Consider the following 16720-nt stretch of genomic DNA (forward strand, 5'->3'; position numbering starts at 1 on the left):
ATTATTATGAGGAGCTGTATGCGCCCCGGGATTGTTTAGAGGCTGGGGTCATACAACGATTCATTGATTATCTCCCACCGAGAGCTATCTAAGACGAGGCTCGTGATTTATTAGACCGTCCCCTTACAGACGATGAGTTAGCCACGGCACTGGGTGAAATGAACCCAGGCAAAGCACCAGGACCTAATGGGTTCCCTAGTGAATTTTTTCGGCGCTTTGCGACGCAGCTGAGTCCCCATTTTCGCCCAGTGATAGAAGAGGCGCGCAAGAGTGGTACGCTCTCCCCAGACTGGCGGCACGCGGAAGTGGTGGTGGTGTTCCTAAAGCCAGGGAGAGCTACGCGTCCTACCGCCCAATCTCCTTGCTAAATACAGAGGCCAAGATACTGGCTAAGGCCTTGGCCAATAGACTTAAACCACACATTACAGACCTAGTTCACCCGGACCAGGCGGGCTTTATACCACAGTGTGCCACCCGCCATAATATTAGACGGGCCCAGGTCGCGATATCAGCGTGGCGACGATTGGGGGAGCAGGCGGAGCTGTTTCTGGCGGACATGGACAGGGCGTTTGACTCCTTGAGCTGGACATATTTGTTTGCCCTATTGGGACGCCTAAACCTTGGCCTTCGTTTCCTGGCGTATGTGCGGCTCCTATACACAGATCTCACGGCCTCCATGCGGGTGGGGGGGGTGTCCCGGTTCTTCCGGATCCGGCGTGGGACGCGGCAGGGCTGCCCCCGCTCTCCATATCTATTCGCGCTCCCTATGGAACCCCTCGCGGCATGGGTGCGTATAGACGCTCAGCTTGAGGGATTTCGGTGGTCGGCGGGTCTAATGGATAGAATCGCCCTATACGCCGATGTGTTGTTTTTCCTTAATGACTTGAATCGATCTGGGCCCGACTCCTGTGTATCTTGCAAATCTTTGGCGAAACCTCTGGCCTATATATGAATCCCGGGAAATCCACGCTTTAGATATTGGGAGGTCCGCAGACGGTTGGGGACTGGGCATGAGGGCTCCAGTTTGCCACTGACGGAGTGAAGTACCTGGGAGTATTTTTGTCTGAAGATGCGGCCATAGCCCGAGAGCGTAACGTTACCCCGGTTTGGGAGCGTACTCGCGATGACCTGAAAGTGTGGTCTAAGATGCCGCTTTCTATACTTGGTAGGTCTGCCATCTTTAAGATGGTGGCGCTCCCGCGCCTGATATACCAACTGCAAAATCATCCACTGATAATCTCGCCCGGTTAGTTCTGGCGCCTTAACTCGGCACTGAGTGGGTTCTTGTGGGAGGGGGCGCCGCGCGAGTGGCTCTACGGACGTGCTTTCTATCGACGTATACTGGGGGTTTGGCCACATCAGATTTACTATCGTATCGTATATCCCACCTCTTAGTATTAAATGACTTGTGGTATGCGGACAGGAGCGACCCTGCATATGCAGTTGAGAGGGCCTTGATGGGCACTGCGTCCGTTCATACACTCCTATATTCAGCACCACTCAGGAGGTCCCTTCCGTCAATCACGCAGGTGGTCTTTCAGGTGTGGAGGCAGGCTCTGCATAGGATGGGCTGCTGGAATGTTCTTGCCCCGTTGTGGCGCAATGGCTGGTTACCCCAGTTGGGCAACCTGATGGGCTTCCGGGGATGGGATGCGATCGGCATCTCTACCCTAGGGGACGTTATGTCAGAGTGTGTGCTCAAAACATTTGATAATTTACGGGACGAATTTGGGATGCCACGTACTCAATTTTTTAAATATCTCCAATTCCGTCATGCCCTAAAACCATACATTGCGGGGTTGGAGCGACTCCCTAAGTTCAGTCCGCTGGAAGCTAAAATCTTTATGGGGGAGCTGCCTGATAAGAAACTGTCACGTATCTACCAAACTCTGGTGCGACACTGCTCCTCAGACCTGCAACAACTTAAAACTGCATGGGAAAAGGACGTTGGGGAATTAGATGAGGAAGATTGGGTGGAGGCACTGGAGGGTCCTAGAGGGGCGGCAATATCCACGCGCCTGCGACTCATCCAATTCAGATACCTACACCGCACATATTACACTAGACAGCGCTTGTGGAGGGCGGGTTTGGTAGCATCTCCCGACTGTCTTCGGTGTGGGACGGAGGTAGGAACATTGCTGCACACAGTCTGTGACTGTAGGGCATTACGGAGATTCTGGGATGGAGTGTTCCAATGTCTAGATGAGGTTCTGCCTGGGTGCTTCAGAGGGATCCTAAGCTGGCCCTGTTACATGTCAAGGCTGGGGTAGGGGGCAATAGGTATAAGCGCCATTTACTTTTACTGGGGCTAACGATGGCGAAAAGAGATATTGCACGATCATGGAAGGCGCCCCGAGCTCCATCGCTCATGGCCTGGAAAAATGAGATAGACTTCTGTATGGGGCTGGAACAACCCATATTTATTGCTAGGGGCTGCCCTCGGAAGCACTACAAAATCTGGAAGAGGTGGGCGGACTATCGTGGACTAGAGCTGGATCCGCCACCTGAGGACAATGCCCTCCAGCCCCTTTGACAGATCAACAGCCATGATAACAGTGTTGGCGCATTGGTGTGCATGGAATACATTACACTTGATGTAGATGATACAGGTAGAGCAGGCAGCGGCGAGCGGGGGGTGGGCCTAGCGGGTGGGGGGCGGGGGGTTTCATAGATATGCTTTTTCTGTTTGTAACTGTTTCATTATAGAAAATGACTGAAATTGATATTGGTAAATTGATAATGGCGAATGTCTCTGGATGGCAGAGCATTGCATAACATGTGCTTCTTTTACAGTCAATAAAATCTGTTTTAAAAAAAAAAAGAGGTCTACGTCAGGTAAACGCCAACAGACTGAGCAGATCTGCAAAGTTGTTGTCCACTCCCAAAATGTACTCCTCTAGAAGGACTATGTTTTGGTGGAGTGTCCAAACGTCAAATGTTCTAAGCTAGCTGTAGAAAGCTGGCTCTGTATATGGTATACTACGAAGTGGTTATACCGTGCAGAGTCCAGACATTCCCAAAGAAGTGTACAACGTTCAAAGCAAACCCAAAGTGCTCTAATTGTGGTAGTGTGGGCGAGCAGCCTTAGGCCTATCAGAGGAGTCTGAAGACATTTGTTGTACACACAATGACCAATGACACAACTCAAACTTGAGCCACACCAATTTTATTAAAATAAGCTTTGCTCAAGATTTATTTTAAGACCAAGATCCTCACAAAAAGATAAGGATAAGAACGTTTTTAAATAGAAATACTTTTCAGTTTTAAAAGTGGACACTTAGAGCAATTTTCAGTCTTTGCAATGTTAACCTATGGAGAAAAACAATAATGCAGTTACAGAGGTAAGTGTAAAACTTACAATTCCAGTCTTTGGGTTTCAGGGTCAGCAGGGGGGCAAGGTTCAAGTAAGAACAGACACTGTACCACCAGAGGCACAGGGGCAGCTGGGTACTGAGGTCAAACCTAGAGGTCGGGCCCAGTGTTACCCAATGGAGACGGGTTCTTGAAAACAAGCTGCTTTCAGGTAAATAAAGCGGCTACGGGGATCAAGCTTCGGAGGTTTAGGCAAGCACCACCAGCAGCATAGGGGCGGCTGGGTGCAGGGTGCAAACACTGTCAGGCACCCAATGCAAGTGAATGGAGGATCTGGGGGTTGAAGACCAACTGCAGACGTCTAACAGGAGGCTTCACAAACACCAGCGACAGCAGAGGTAAGTTGGAATGCCATAGGTCACAGGGTCACAGTCAGTCAAGCTCCTCAAGGCCCAGGGGCTTCGGGTGCAGGTGTGTCCTTTGACGTGGGGTTTCTCTTACCAGAGCAGGCTGCGGTTGGGGGGGGGGGTGGGGGGGGGGGGGGTCTTTGGATTCACACTGCAGGTGACATTGGGGAGTCCAGAAGGGGTCAGTCAACGCTAGACTTGGAATCGCGGGGGAACCTTTTCTAGATTAGTGGGCTACCTAGACATAGGCCAGAGGAGTGTGGTGCAGAGTGGTCGAGGATCGGCGTTCCGGGGGGCACCAGAGTCCTTTGTGTTGATTTCTGGTGGACAGAGCGGCAGTCCGAGAGTTCTGGTCTTTTTTAAAGGCAGGCCATCTTACCAGGGGTTGTGGCGGTCACTGCCTGCAGAACAGGCATGGTCTCGTCGCAGGATCTTTGAAGCTGCAGACAGGCCAGTAGGGCTGGGGCCAAGTCAGAGGGCGTCGTCAGTCTTCTCTGCACGGCATCTTTGTCCTTTTTAGGTCGAGCCTTGGCAGTGTATGCACTCCTCTGCGAGGCATGCTGTATTAGAGTATGGACTTTGAGCCCTACCCACTCCCCGCCCATATTTTTCATTGGCTTGTGTCATTGTCCTTCGTAAATGCTGGCTTCTGATACGTTAATAGGCTTGCTAGTCCCTCCTTAGTGCAGCCTTGTCTTCATTTGTAACCTTCCATGAGGACACCCTCTTTTACATTTGTTGTTGCCCACTAGGTTTGAATTACAGCCACCGAGCACTTATTTGTCTAATGGCTTTCTCCTGCCTGCCTTTTACATAGCATGCCACGCCGATAGTGGCGGCTGTTCCTTTGCTTTACTTGCTACGCCAAACACAACCCCATGTTTGTTTTTTTACCATTTATTTGTTTGTTTTCTTACCATTTTTTTAATTATTGCTCCATGCAGCACTTACACTTTAATGTCGGCCGCGCCCTTTCCTTAGATGAGCCAAGTCTAAAAAAAGAGGCGTACCCGCCATTAAAGTGAAAGTGCGGGCGAGGTCGACATTACAGTTAAAGTGCCACATGAGCGTTTTTACAAACTAGCATTTGTAATGCAACAGGTGTCGCATTTACGTAACTCTTGTAAATGCGAGACCTATTGATTGCATTGCAAATGCTTGTTCTTCTCAGGTTGGTAGGAATTCGTTTCATGGTCTGGGGGAGCCACCTGAATACTAGATTTAGGAGCGTTTTGAGCATGTGACAGCTAGGGCTGATGGGCACTTGACATGCAGAGTTTACACCCTCAATTATGCCACCCTACCGTGGGAGGAGGCACAGTCCTAGCCCTGACTGGAAGTGTCCCAAAATCTTCAAGATGGCGGGGACTGAAAAATGTGCTTCATCTCGCCTCCTACACCTTAGGGGTGGAGTTGGCAGAGGTGGCCACACCAATTCTTCCTAGTTTTTCCCCGCCGGTTTTTCCGCCCAAGTGGGGGTCTAAACTGGGAGCAGCCATCTGCTGCTAGCAGCAGAAGCTGGGGTTCACATTACAAAGGCAGCAGGCCTTTGCAGCTTGCCTCTCAAGCACTGCGGTCATCCTGGGGGAGGGGGTGTGCCACCTCCATCCAGGATGGGCTTAATTTCTGGTCACAGAGAGCAAAGGCTCTCGACCCAGGGGTCCAGAAACAATTCTGGTGGTGGCAGGCTGCCTAAAGCCAGTCAGAGACCAACGCAGGTTTGATAGGTTTTCAGGGGGCACCTCTAAGTACATCTTTTAATCAAACCAAAACTCATAAGTTTGGGTTTATTAAGAGTAGTTTGGCACCAAACACTCCTGGGTTCAAGGAAGCTATCATAGTGCTAGGAAATTCAAATTGTTGACTTTCCAGCCAATGTACTCTGTCTTCACTGGCACTTACAATATTGAAGACTAGACTCAAATATTGTAGGGGCATATCTGCACATGAAGATACGCCCACATCTATGATATAGTGCACCCTGCCTTAGGACTGTAAGGCCTGCTAGAGGGGTGATTTACCTATACTTTAAGCAGTGCTTGTTGGCATGGCACACAGGCAGTATGCCATGTCAATTATGTAGTTTTTCACTGCACCAGTGCATGCCAACTGCAGAAACATGGCCTTGGTGAGGGGTCCCTAGGGGACCCTTTTCCATTCACATGCCCTGTGTACCAAGGGTACCATTTACTAGGAACTTACAGGGGGGTGAAGTTGCCAATTGTGAAACAGTTTTAGGGAAGAAACACTGGCACAGTGGACCTGGTTGGCAGGGACCCCGTGAACTACAATCAAAACCACATCATTTTCCAGGCAAAAAGTAGGGGGCTTACCATGTCAAAAGAGGCACTTTCTCTCACTATCGCTGACAACTGCTGACCGCGCATGCCCCCTTGTTTCTGATGGTGATACTTGGCTGTCATGTCTGGTCTGATGAGGACTATCTTGCATTGAACCGGACAGGGTAGGGCTTTGAGTGCTAGCTGGGTACCAGCAATTTCAAGTAACTGATGTGGAAGCCCTGTTGATGAAGCACCCACATGATATGAACTGCCTCAGCTTGCAGGCGTGATCCCCATTCCATGAAGGATGCGTGCGTTGTGATGGTCACATGCTGGACTGGGGCTACAAAGGGCCGGCCCTGCAACAGATTGTTATGGTCCCATCACTGCAGGGTGATGAGTGATTGCCCACAACACCAGATCTTTCCAGTGATCCTCCTCTAATGTCCATAGTGCTGCCAGACACACTTATAGTGGACGCATGTGCAACCATGCACGGGGGACGATGGCGATATGGGAGGCCATCATGCCAAGGAGGCGCATGACTGTTCTAACTTAAGTGGTTATCTGGTTGAAAAAGACCATAACAGCTGGAACGCTAGGCCCCTTGCCTGGCTGAGATAAGGTTTACCAGTGACTGTTTTGAGAACCATGCTCAGGAAGGGCTGTACCTGAAGGAGTTGAGGATGGGATTTGACAGTATTTATTGTGAACCCTAGGTCATGTAAGAGGCCTATTGTGATTGAGTTTGAGTGAGGCATAGTTGTCTGTTTAAATTCTTGATCAGCTAGTCGTCCAAGTTAGAGAACATGTGGATGCCGCACCTTCTGAGATAAGTGGCTACCACTGAAAGACGTTTTGTAAACAACCTGGAGGTGGTAGTGACACTGAAGAGCAGGACTAAGAGCAGAAAATGCTGACCACTTACCACGAATCATAGGTAACAGTGGTGAGCAAGGTGGATTGGGATGTGGGAATATGCTTCCTTCAGATCAAGGGTGGTCATTGTTGCAGCAGAGGAATAAAGTCTTCAAGCGTCAACATATGGAGTGCTATGACAGGATATTCTCATTGAGCAGTCTGAGGTAGAGTGTAGGCCTGAGGGTCCCATCTTTCTTTAAGTTGAGGAAGTTATGAGAGTACACCCGTTTGCTGCACTGGATTGTGACAAGGGCTCCAATGCAAGGACCTCCACGCAAGTCAATTTCCTCTTTCTGGTAAGAGTCACCTTAGGAGACAGTTTGGAAGAGCTTATTCCCAGTCTACAGGTGGAAGAAGATTCTTCTGCCGAGCTGTTCCTGGAGACGCTGGAGGGTGGGCTGCTCCAGATACTCTGACCCCACAGAGGAACAGAGTTTTGTGTGCCAGATAACTCTAAGTCTAGGGAGCCTTTAGGCTTGTTGGCACAGAGGTAACTTTTGGTGCAGAGTGATGCTTTGGAGCCAAAGGGGTCTTTGAAGCAGATTTTGATGCCAGCATCAATGGTGCAGTGCTTTCAGCATTGAGTGATAGCTCAGTATAGGCTCCAATGCCTTTTGTTGGTGCTAAACGTGGTCTGCAGGTATTGAAGGATTGGAAGCTACAGGGCTCTGGGGCTTCTGGGCTCGACGCCCATCCCCTGCTGGAGCGGTGCTTGGCCTGTGCACGTTGTTGATGTGCAACCCGCGGAAGAGTGGCTGTACTCCTGGTCTAACACTTGACACCCTAAGGCGCTACAGATCGCTTTTTCTTTGACTAAGAGGTAGATCTTGGCTCAGGACTGAAATGGAGGGGTAAGTCTCCAGAGGGTGGGCCTCTGGCATCTCCTTGGTGCCCTTTCCTCAAAGATGTTTGGAGTGTCATCTTTCTGCCGGGGCTTCATTCTGCTTTGAGCGAGTCAACGATCCTGCTGATACCTTAAGGTCTTTTTGAGTGGAAGGCAAGATTGAACAGACTGTCTTGTCCTACTCCGACGAAATGCACAGGTTGCAGACCTGGTGGTAGCGGTTGAAATGACTGAGGGCAGTATACTGAAAAGGAGTACTTTTTTATCACTTAAGTCCTCGACAAGCAAAAATAAAAAATGGAAGATAAGGCAAAATGCCCCACAAGGGGTATTGAGTAGAAACCCATTTGCTGAGCTCAAAAGAAAGATGCAAAAACAACAATTGATGGACAGAATGCAGAACAATGTCATACATTCACCCCAGTGCAGAGACCTGGGCCTAAATCCATCGTTTCTTTGCACTCCACACCACCCCAGTTCAGACATGGCCATATGCAAATGAGTCTTGACCCTGTGCCTCATGGGAACAGTCCAGCCCGAACTGCCAAGCCATGTCTTTACTGGACCGGAATCAAGCATCCTAGGACCAGTTTCTGGCTATCAGCCTTCTTCAGCCAGGATAGCTTGACTTAAAAGAAAGAGCAACAAGGGGAAACCGATCACTGACAAAGGGTTTCAGGGCCAAAGGGGGGATGATAGACCAAAGATGTCAGATGGCCAACACCACGAGGCACTGACGTGGAACTCTATGAGTAACATCCAAACCTGACGGCAGAAAGAAAATCTAAGAATGGAGTCAATGCTCATGAACATTACCAGTCATAACAAGAGTCACTATACCTTATGACACAAAACAATACGAAGAAAAACAGGTTGCATATGTCCAAGACTAGATGACAGGAGTATGCAAAGCAAGTGTATCTACAGCTACACTTGCCACGAATATATGATTTACAAAATACAATTTTTAATGACGTGTTCAAAAACAGATCTGTTTCCTTCATAAACTGCTTTGGTACACAAACTCATAATGTACCTGGGGGCAGGAGCAGAGTTGGATGCCGGCCAGTCGGAGAGTAAGGGTTCACTGGTGAGGGGTACTGGGATGAGAGAAAGGGGTATCAAGTCCTGGCTCCAGTCCATGTGCGGCAGTGTGTCCACTATGCAGGGTAGAGCAAATTCCGTCTCTCTGGAGTAAGCATTAAAGGTGGCACTGGGGCCGTCAGCCCAGAGGTGCACGCAGCCCTCAGAGTCCCCAAAGGCAAGGGTTTGCTTGCTTGCTGACACATCGAAGGACATGATGAGCTGCCCCACTGTGCTGACGTGGAAGATGTCGGCGGGGCTGGCCAGGCCGGTGGGCTCACAGAACTGGCATTGACCTGGGGAAAAAGTACAGTGCATTGGGACCCAGTGACTGTAAATCCATTGCTAACGTGTTACTTTCACATTCATTTTATTAACAGTATCAGTATTTAGTGCTGTAACACTCAGTATTTGGGGCATAATCTTATTGAGATCACACAAGGACAGCAACTCGAAAAGCTACACAACCAATGTAATGTGACATTTCAAAAAGTGATCGAATAGCTCTCTGGGACCACCTTTCAAATACATAGTGGAAGGAAAATGCTACTTACCAGTATGCATCTGTTCTTGGCATGTACAGCTGCAGAGTTACACACTGTGCATGGATCGCCACCTAGTGTTGGGCCCGGATGTTTGCAGTTTGTTTTTCTCCTGAAAAGTTCTTTGGAAGTCACGAGACAGGTGACTCCTCCTTTGGACCATATTGCGCATGGGCATCGGCTCCATCCTCAGATTGTTTTTCGCCATTAGGGAAATGATGGAGCTTTGCAAGTAAAGGAAGGATTTCCATGTAGCTGTATCTAATTAAGATAATACTGGAACAGACAAGGGTAGCCGGGGAGGCGGGTGGGCATGTGTAACTCTGCAGCTCTACATGCCAAGAACAGATGCATACTGGTAAGTAGCATTTTAAGTTCGAGGCATATGAGTGGCACATTACACACTGTGCACAGATTGTATAGCAGTACCAACTCTTAGCGGCGGCCACCCCTATCTGTTGCAGCAGTTTGAAACAATGTTTTGAGAACAGCCAGGCCCACATTAGCTTGGTTTGCACATCTACACATTAGTATTTTGTGAATGTGTGCGGAGTAGACCATGTAGCTGCTCTGCAGATGTCATCTAGGGGAATGTTCCCTAAAAATGCCATTGATGCCCCTATTTTCCTTGTAGAATGGGCTTTAGGAGGGACAGATAACGTACTTTTAGCTTTGTGGTAGCAAATCTGTATTCATTTGACAATCCATCTAGCTATACCAGATTTTGATATGGGATTACCCTTGTGTGGTGGTGAGAAAGACACAAAGTTATTTGGTCTTACGAAAGGGTTGTGTTCTCTCAATGTAGTATAGCAATGCTCTTTTAACATCTAGGGTATGAAGAGCTCTTTATGCTACTGTTTGTGGCTGCGAGAAGAAAACAACAGTTGATGGACAGAATGCAGAACAATGTCATACATTCACCCCAGTACAGAGATCTGGGCCTAAATCAATCGTTTATTTGCTCACCATGCCATTTCAGTTTGAACCCAGCCATTTACAAATCAGTCTTGACCATGTGCCTCATGGGAACAGTCCAGCCCGAACTGCCAAGCCAGGTCCTCCCTGGACTGGAAGGCTGTTCTTGGCATGTAGGGCTGCTGACATTCATATTTTAGCATAGATCGCTACCCCAACACTAGGCGGTGATCTACGCTAAGATATGAATTCAGCAGCCCACATGCCTCGAACACAAGCATCCTAGGACCGGTTTCGCAGCCAGGATAGCTTGATTCCAGTGGCATGGAGAGCGCAGGACTCACGTCTGAGCATGCCTGTCCCACTCCTAGGATGCTTGATTCCGGTCCAGGGAAGACATGGCTTGGCAGTTCGGGCTGGACTGTTCCCATGAGGCACAGGGTCAAGGCTGATTTGCATATGGCCATGTCTCAATTGGGGTAGTGTGGTGAGCAAAATAACAATGGATTAAACCCAGATCTGACTGGGGTTGAATTGTTTTGCCATTGTGCAACATTCCGTCCATCAATTGTTGTTTTTGCGTTTGTTACCCCAAGTGGGACGGTTATGATCAGACGCGAGTGCCGTGCCCTCCATGCCACTGGAATCAAGCTATCCTGGCTGAGGACGGCTGATAGCCAGAAACCGGTCCTAGGATGCTTGATTCTGGTCCAGGGAAGACCTGGCTTGGCAGTTCGGGCTGGACTGTTCCCATGAGGCACAGGGTCAAGGCTGATTTGCATATGGCCATGTCTGAACTGGGGTGGTGTGGTGAGCAAAATAACGATGGATTATAACCAGATCTATGACTGGGGGTGAATGTTTTGCCATTGTGCAACATTCCGTCCATCAATTATTGTTTTTGCATGCGAGAAGAAAACGGGCAGTTCCACAGATTGAAAAACAGCAAAAGCAGTGAGGGAAACAAATTACAGCCACACTTACTCTTCTACCACTAAACGTAAAGTCACCTAAAAGTTTAGCTTGTGCCCTCCTGTGTAAGTCCACTGCCATAGGACCTACATTTAAACTATACAATACAATCACGCAAAGAGGTACATTGTTAATAGCATACAATATGCGCACAAATCACATAGATTAATGAGGAGTCTTGTCTTCATATAAACATCTTCTTTATTCTCGATTCACACAGCCAACGCGTTTCACCCCAGCGGGCTTCATCAGGGCTGACGTGAAAAAACTAAATTCCACATCCTTGCAAGTCAAAACGTAATCCTCCAATATACACTTCTAGCACAAATATCCTTTTCAATTTCAGAATTTTCTGTGAGGTGTCCCCACATTTTATTTTTATTTTATAAAAATAGAAGATGGTGTGGCATACCCTAATTTTCTAATGCAAATTCAAACAAAGTAGTCTTAGAAAACTCAGTGTGTTATTTTTGGGCGCCTCAGGAATGGTCTCTTATGGCTGGTGAGAGACTCAAATATTGGAAACAAGTAGCTAGGGAGCGTGGGGGATTCCCACACTGAATCCTGTGGTGCTCCTGTAGAGGTAATTACCTCAGTTTGTTCAAAAGTAATCGAATTAAACAATCCAATCAGTTCATCATAGTTTTAATCCATCAAGTCTTATATTGATATTCATATAGGCTGTAGAGTTTGGTTCAAGTCATTTAACATACACGTTTTGAAATGCCAATATCCCTATGCATTTCGGGACCTGGGTCCCTTCATCAGGGGAATGAGTTAATCTGTGGAGGAAATAAACATTGCTTTAGGAAGGGGACTCTTCCCTCAACTTCATTAAAAAAGGACAGTGGAAAATAGTGACTAGAGTGTGAAGATCACGAATGGTGGAAACAAAGATGTAAATAAAAATAAAAGCCGAACACTGATACAATTATAGGGTTCGCTGCATGGTTTTTATGTGCTCAAGAAAGGTTAACGTGAAAAAACGAACACCAGTGTGAAGATACCCGAGTGGCGTCAAAAACGGGCCAGTGAAGTCAAAACCGTTAACTGGACAGATCCTTAAGTTCCTCAAAGATTGACACCCGATAAAAGTGCGTCCCAAAGCGTGAGGGAAACATGCTGTCGTTTAATTAAAATCTTACCCAAAATGTTCTGTGAACGGCGTAATGGCGTTCTGCGGTTACCGATTCATTGACCAGAAGTGCCGAAGTTCACGCGATGTTAGTAACAGAACATAGATAAAGGACCAAGTCGAGTGAGGTGCATAACATCAAAAAAGGACTAAGACCATAAGAAGCGTTGTGATATTAAAGATAAGCGTACCACAGTGAAGGCGTCCCGCGGGTTTTAAATGTGCGAAGATTTTTCACGAGGAACGTGGTTGAAAAAATCAAAATAGTAGCAACAATAGGGTTGCACAGTAATAAAGTGCCAGAAAGAGCGATAATGATATGGAATCGGTGTCGGCCATGTTGGGTAGGGGAGTATCACGTGGTGTACAAAATACTAATGCGTGAATAATACATCACAAAATGAGTAATTCCAAAATACAACAAAAACATTATGCTATTTTTACATCAGCAACTAGTAAAACATTGGAGACAAAAGAATAAGCAAGAACTGAGACTATGTAGAGAAAGCAATGTAGAAAAGAAAGCAGAAATAAGGTAAGAATAAAAACTTTTCACAAGGGAAAAAGGTGGAAGTCAGAAAGAATAAATAAATGAAGATACTTGTGGGAAAAAATGAGTGACAGGCAATAAGGGAAAAAGAGATGAAATGAAGAAGTAATTTCAGACAAACAATTAATAATAATTATAAAGATGAGCAATTATAAACAAGTCAAAAATTGACGCATGTTCTTAAAGAAAGCAACTATATTCGATCCGTTCGTTGAGTCCTTTTGGTTGGCTTGATTTCAACAGTTTGATCCCAAAAAGTTTGCGTTGTAATAATCTCTTGCGATTAATAATAATAATAATAATAATAGGGGGTTTTATAAAGCGCTTGGTGACGCACAACGACGTGTCCCCGCGCTAAGGAGCGAGTGCTGTGGGAAAGTACTAACGCGGGAACCTGTTACCGGGTAAATAATAATGTTTTTAACTTGGCTCTGAAGATAAGTTCTGATGGTTCTAGACGCAACGCCACAGGAAGTTTATTCCAGCTTGACGCAGCCAGATACCTAAAGGATCTTCCGCCCATCCGAGCTTTAGACACCTTGGGAATAGACAGGCGCCCCGTGCCGGAAGATCTTAGGGAACGGGAAGGCTCGTATTGTGTCAGCAGTCCCTGCAGTGGAAGGGGTGCCTTACCATTGACAATCCGGTGGCAGGTGCAGAGTGCTTTAAATTCCACCCTGCTTCTCACCGGGAGCCAGTGCAGGGCCTGGAGCGCCGCTTTGGAGGCTGCTCTTCTAGGTAATCTGAGCACCAGTCGGGCAGCAGCATCCTGCAAAACCGGCAGGCGGCTCAGATTCTTCTCTAAGGTCCCTAGATAGAGAAGATTGCCATAGTCCATCTTCGATGTGACTAATGCATGCACTAATGTTTGGCGTGCTTTGATAGGCAGAAACTTCAGAACCTTCCTGAGGCTCTTGAGAGTCCCGAAGCATGATCCGACCACCCGATTGATCTGGGGTCCGAAGGTCAGGTTGGAATCGAACCAGATACCCAAATTCCTCGCCTCCTGGCAGGGGATTGGTGCTGGTCCCAGGCATGGTGGCCACCACGCCGACGTCCACACCGCCTGGCCTCCCCCCACGACCAGCACCTCAGTCTTGCCTCCGTTGAGCTTGAGGCAATTGGCAGACATCCAGGCAGCAAGATCTTGCATGCATGCTCTGAAGATGTCCACCGCGAGACTGGGCGCACGTGACAGGGAGATGACCAGCTGCGTGTCGTCGGCATACGACACCATGCGCAGGCCGTGACTCTCCACTATGGTGGCAACCGGGGCAACGTAGAGATTGATAAGAGTTGGACTCAGGGACGAGCCCTGCGGCACCCCCTGGTCCAAGGCTACTCGCTACGAGTAGCAGTCGCCCTGCCTGACTTGGAAACCTCGGCCAGATAGGAATGATTGGATCCATTTCAGCGCTGCACCTCTCACCCCTCCTTTGTTTAGACACTGTAGCAAGATGGAATGTGCTACAGTGTCGAACGCAGCGCTGAGATCCAGAAGGATCAAGGCCATAGTCTGGCCCTCGTCAGCACCCTGCCTGATGGTTTCGGATGCCATGAGGAGAGCTGACTCCGTTGAATGCCGAGACCGGAACTCGAATTGGGTGGGATGAAGAAGGTTGGTCTTCTCCACAAATTGCATTAGCTGCACGTTGGCCACCTTTTCCGCCACTTTAGAAAAATACGGTAGCAGGGAGATGGGGCGCAAATTATCCAGCTTCTCAAAGCTCATATTGGGCTTCGTGCGGAGGGGAAGCACCACAGTTTGTTTCCATACCTCAGGCATAGAACTGGACCGGAAGGAAACATCCAGCAGATGCCTAATGTAAGGTTCGAGTGTCATCAGGCTATCCCCCAGCCGTTTAGGAGAGGCTGGGTCCCGAGGAGAGCCCGATTTCACTGAACTGCATATTTTAATTAGGTCTTCTGCTGGAGGGGTGGTAAAGTTGAGCAGCATGTTTTGTCCAGCTTCCTCTCCTACTGATACTTCTAATTCGTGCCCTACTGAGGGTTGGGCAGGAAAGGCAAAGTAGATCTTGGACACTTTGTCCCCAAAGTAATTAGCAATTCGATTGCAGGTAGCTGCTGAATGATCTTCCCCTCCTGTGGAGGTTTTAGGGACGGCCAGGGATTTATATACACTGAACAGTTCCTTAGCTGAGTTCTCTGCACCCAGTATCCTGTCAGCATAATAGGCGGCTTTCACTATTCTAATCTGATTGTGATACGCCCGTCTATTGACGAGGTATCTCTCTTTCATCTGGCTATCATAGGCCACTCTCCACTGTCTTTCTGCACGCTTACAATCCCTCTTGGCACAGCGCAGTGCCTCGTTGAACCATGGTGCAGTTCTTTGTTTACGGACGCCCTCCTTCGACCGGCCTAATGGGGCTGTGCAATCCAATGCGGCCGTGATACGGTCATTAAGCAATTTATTTGCCGTGTCCGCATCGTCACCTCCAGGGGGTCCCCCTGCGGTGAGAGCCTTATTGAACTCCGGCAGGGAGAACCTAGCCAATTGACACCTGGGGTAGTTGGGGGGGTGGGGTCAGTGGCTTTTTGTTTAGGAAGATAGATTGAGAATGGTACAAAAAAGTGATCGGTCCAAGGCAGGGGCACAGGAGAAGCCACCGTGACTTCCTCCCAGTTGGCGAATATTGGATCTAGCAGGTGTCCATGCTGGTGTGTTGGAAGCTGCCCCTTTAACTGTAGGGTTTGAAGTTCTTGGCGCAACTCCATTGCTCCATTGTCGGACAAATCTTCAAAATGCGTGTTCAAGTCTCCGAGTAACAGAAACTTGTCTCTCCGCATCGCTGTCTCCGTGATGCCCTCTAAAAGGTTGCCTTTGAACCTTGCCAGAGTACCCGGTAGGCGGTAGATTAAATAGCCCTTCACCGTCGTGCTCCCATCAATATTTATGGTAAAGACACCAGCCTCACTTTCCGTCAAATGGACTGATTCCAATTGACAGGCAAGTTGCCGTTTAAAAACAATCGCTATTCCCCCCCCTCTGCCTTCAGGTCTGTCCAGACTCACCATCCGGTAATCGTCTGGTAGTGCCTGAATAATGTCGGGGTCAGAGTAGGCATCCAGCCACGTTTCTGTGATGAATAGCAGATCTGGTTGTATATCCGCAAGGAGATTGTATACGTTAAGCTTATGGCATCGGAGCGACCTCACATTGATCAAACCACAGGACAGAGTGGGCAACTATCCCGGGAATCAGCAGTCAAAGTACAAAAACGGAATTGGCAATGTCTGCACCCTTCAACCTCCCCTACTTTTATACTATGGTGGCCTGGTGTGCAAGTATACGAGGACAGACTTACTAAATCACTCCTGCTCCAGGTGATACAGCTTTCGGGGCCAGGGGTAGTGGCCCTAGGCCGTGTCGGGTCGCAGACGGGCGCAGACGGGCTTGGCTTAGGCGCAGCTTCGGCGCGCATTCGGCGCGCCCGCTGGGCCAGCCCGCTGCGCCGTCTAGCCGTGATGCACATTATGTAAGGAGTGAGGAGGGTGGGAGGCCGGCGCGCCTAGAGCGCACCCCCAGCCACACCTAAGATGGCGCCCACCGCCGCCAGACACCGATTCTAAAAACGTCTGGTCGAGGCAGGGAAGAAGGACTAAGAGCGTGTGGAGGGTGTCAGTGTTCCTGAATTACTAATCACATGATAATTACAATTTAAAAGCCCCCAAAGTTAAAAAGATGTTCGATTTTAAAATGCTCCTAAAAACAATTTAGCAAAGGTATTCC

General features: G+C 48.4%; 1 protein-coding gene across 1 annotated transcript in view; it reads right to left on the reverse strand.

The window, feature by feature from the left end:
- Window positions 1-3263: 3263 nt before the first annotated feature.
- LOC147661192 (PAN2-PAN3 deadenylation complex catalytic subunit PAN2-like) overlaps window positions 3264-16720 on the reverse strand; it is a 95669-nt gene continuing 82212 nt past the window's right edge. Inside the window, exons 4-5 of the mRNA XM_086951249.1 lie at window positions 8803-9145; window positions 3264-3309 (exon numbers count right to left, since the gene is read on the reverse strand). Coding sequence (XP_086807375.1) covers window positions 3264-3309; window positions 8803-9145 — 389 coding nt within the window. The remainder of the gene's footprint in view (window positions 3310-8802; window positions 9146-16720) is intronic.

The sequence above is a fragment of the Lissotriton vulgaris genome, unplaced genomic scaffold (genome assembly GCF_964263255.1).
Source record: "Lissotriton vulgaris unplaced genomic scaffold, aLisVul1.2 SCAFFOLD_4101, whole genome shotgun sequence".
NCBI lineage: Eukaryota > Metazoa > Chordata > Amphibia > Caudata > Salamandridae > Lissotriton > Lissotriton vulgaris.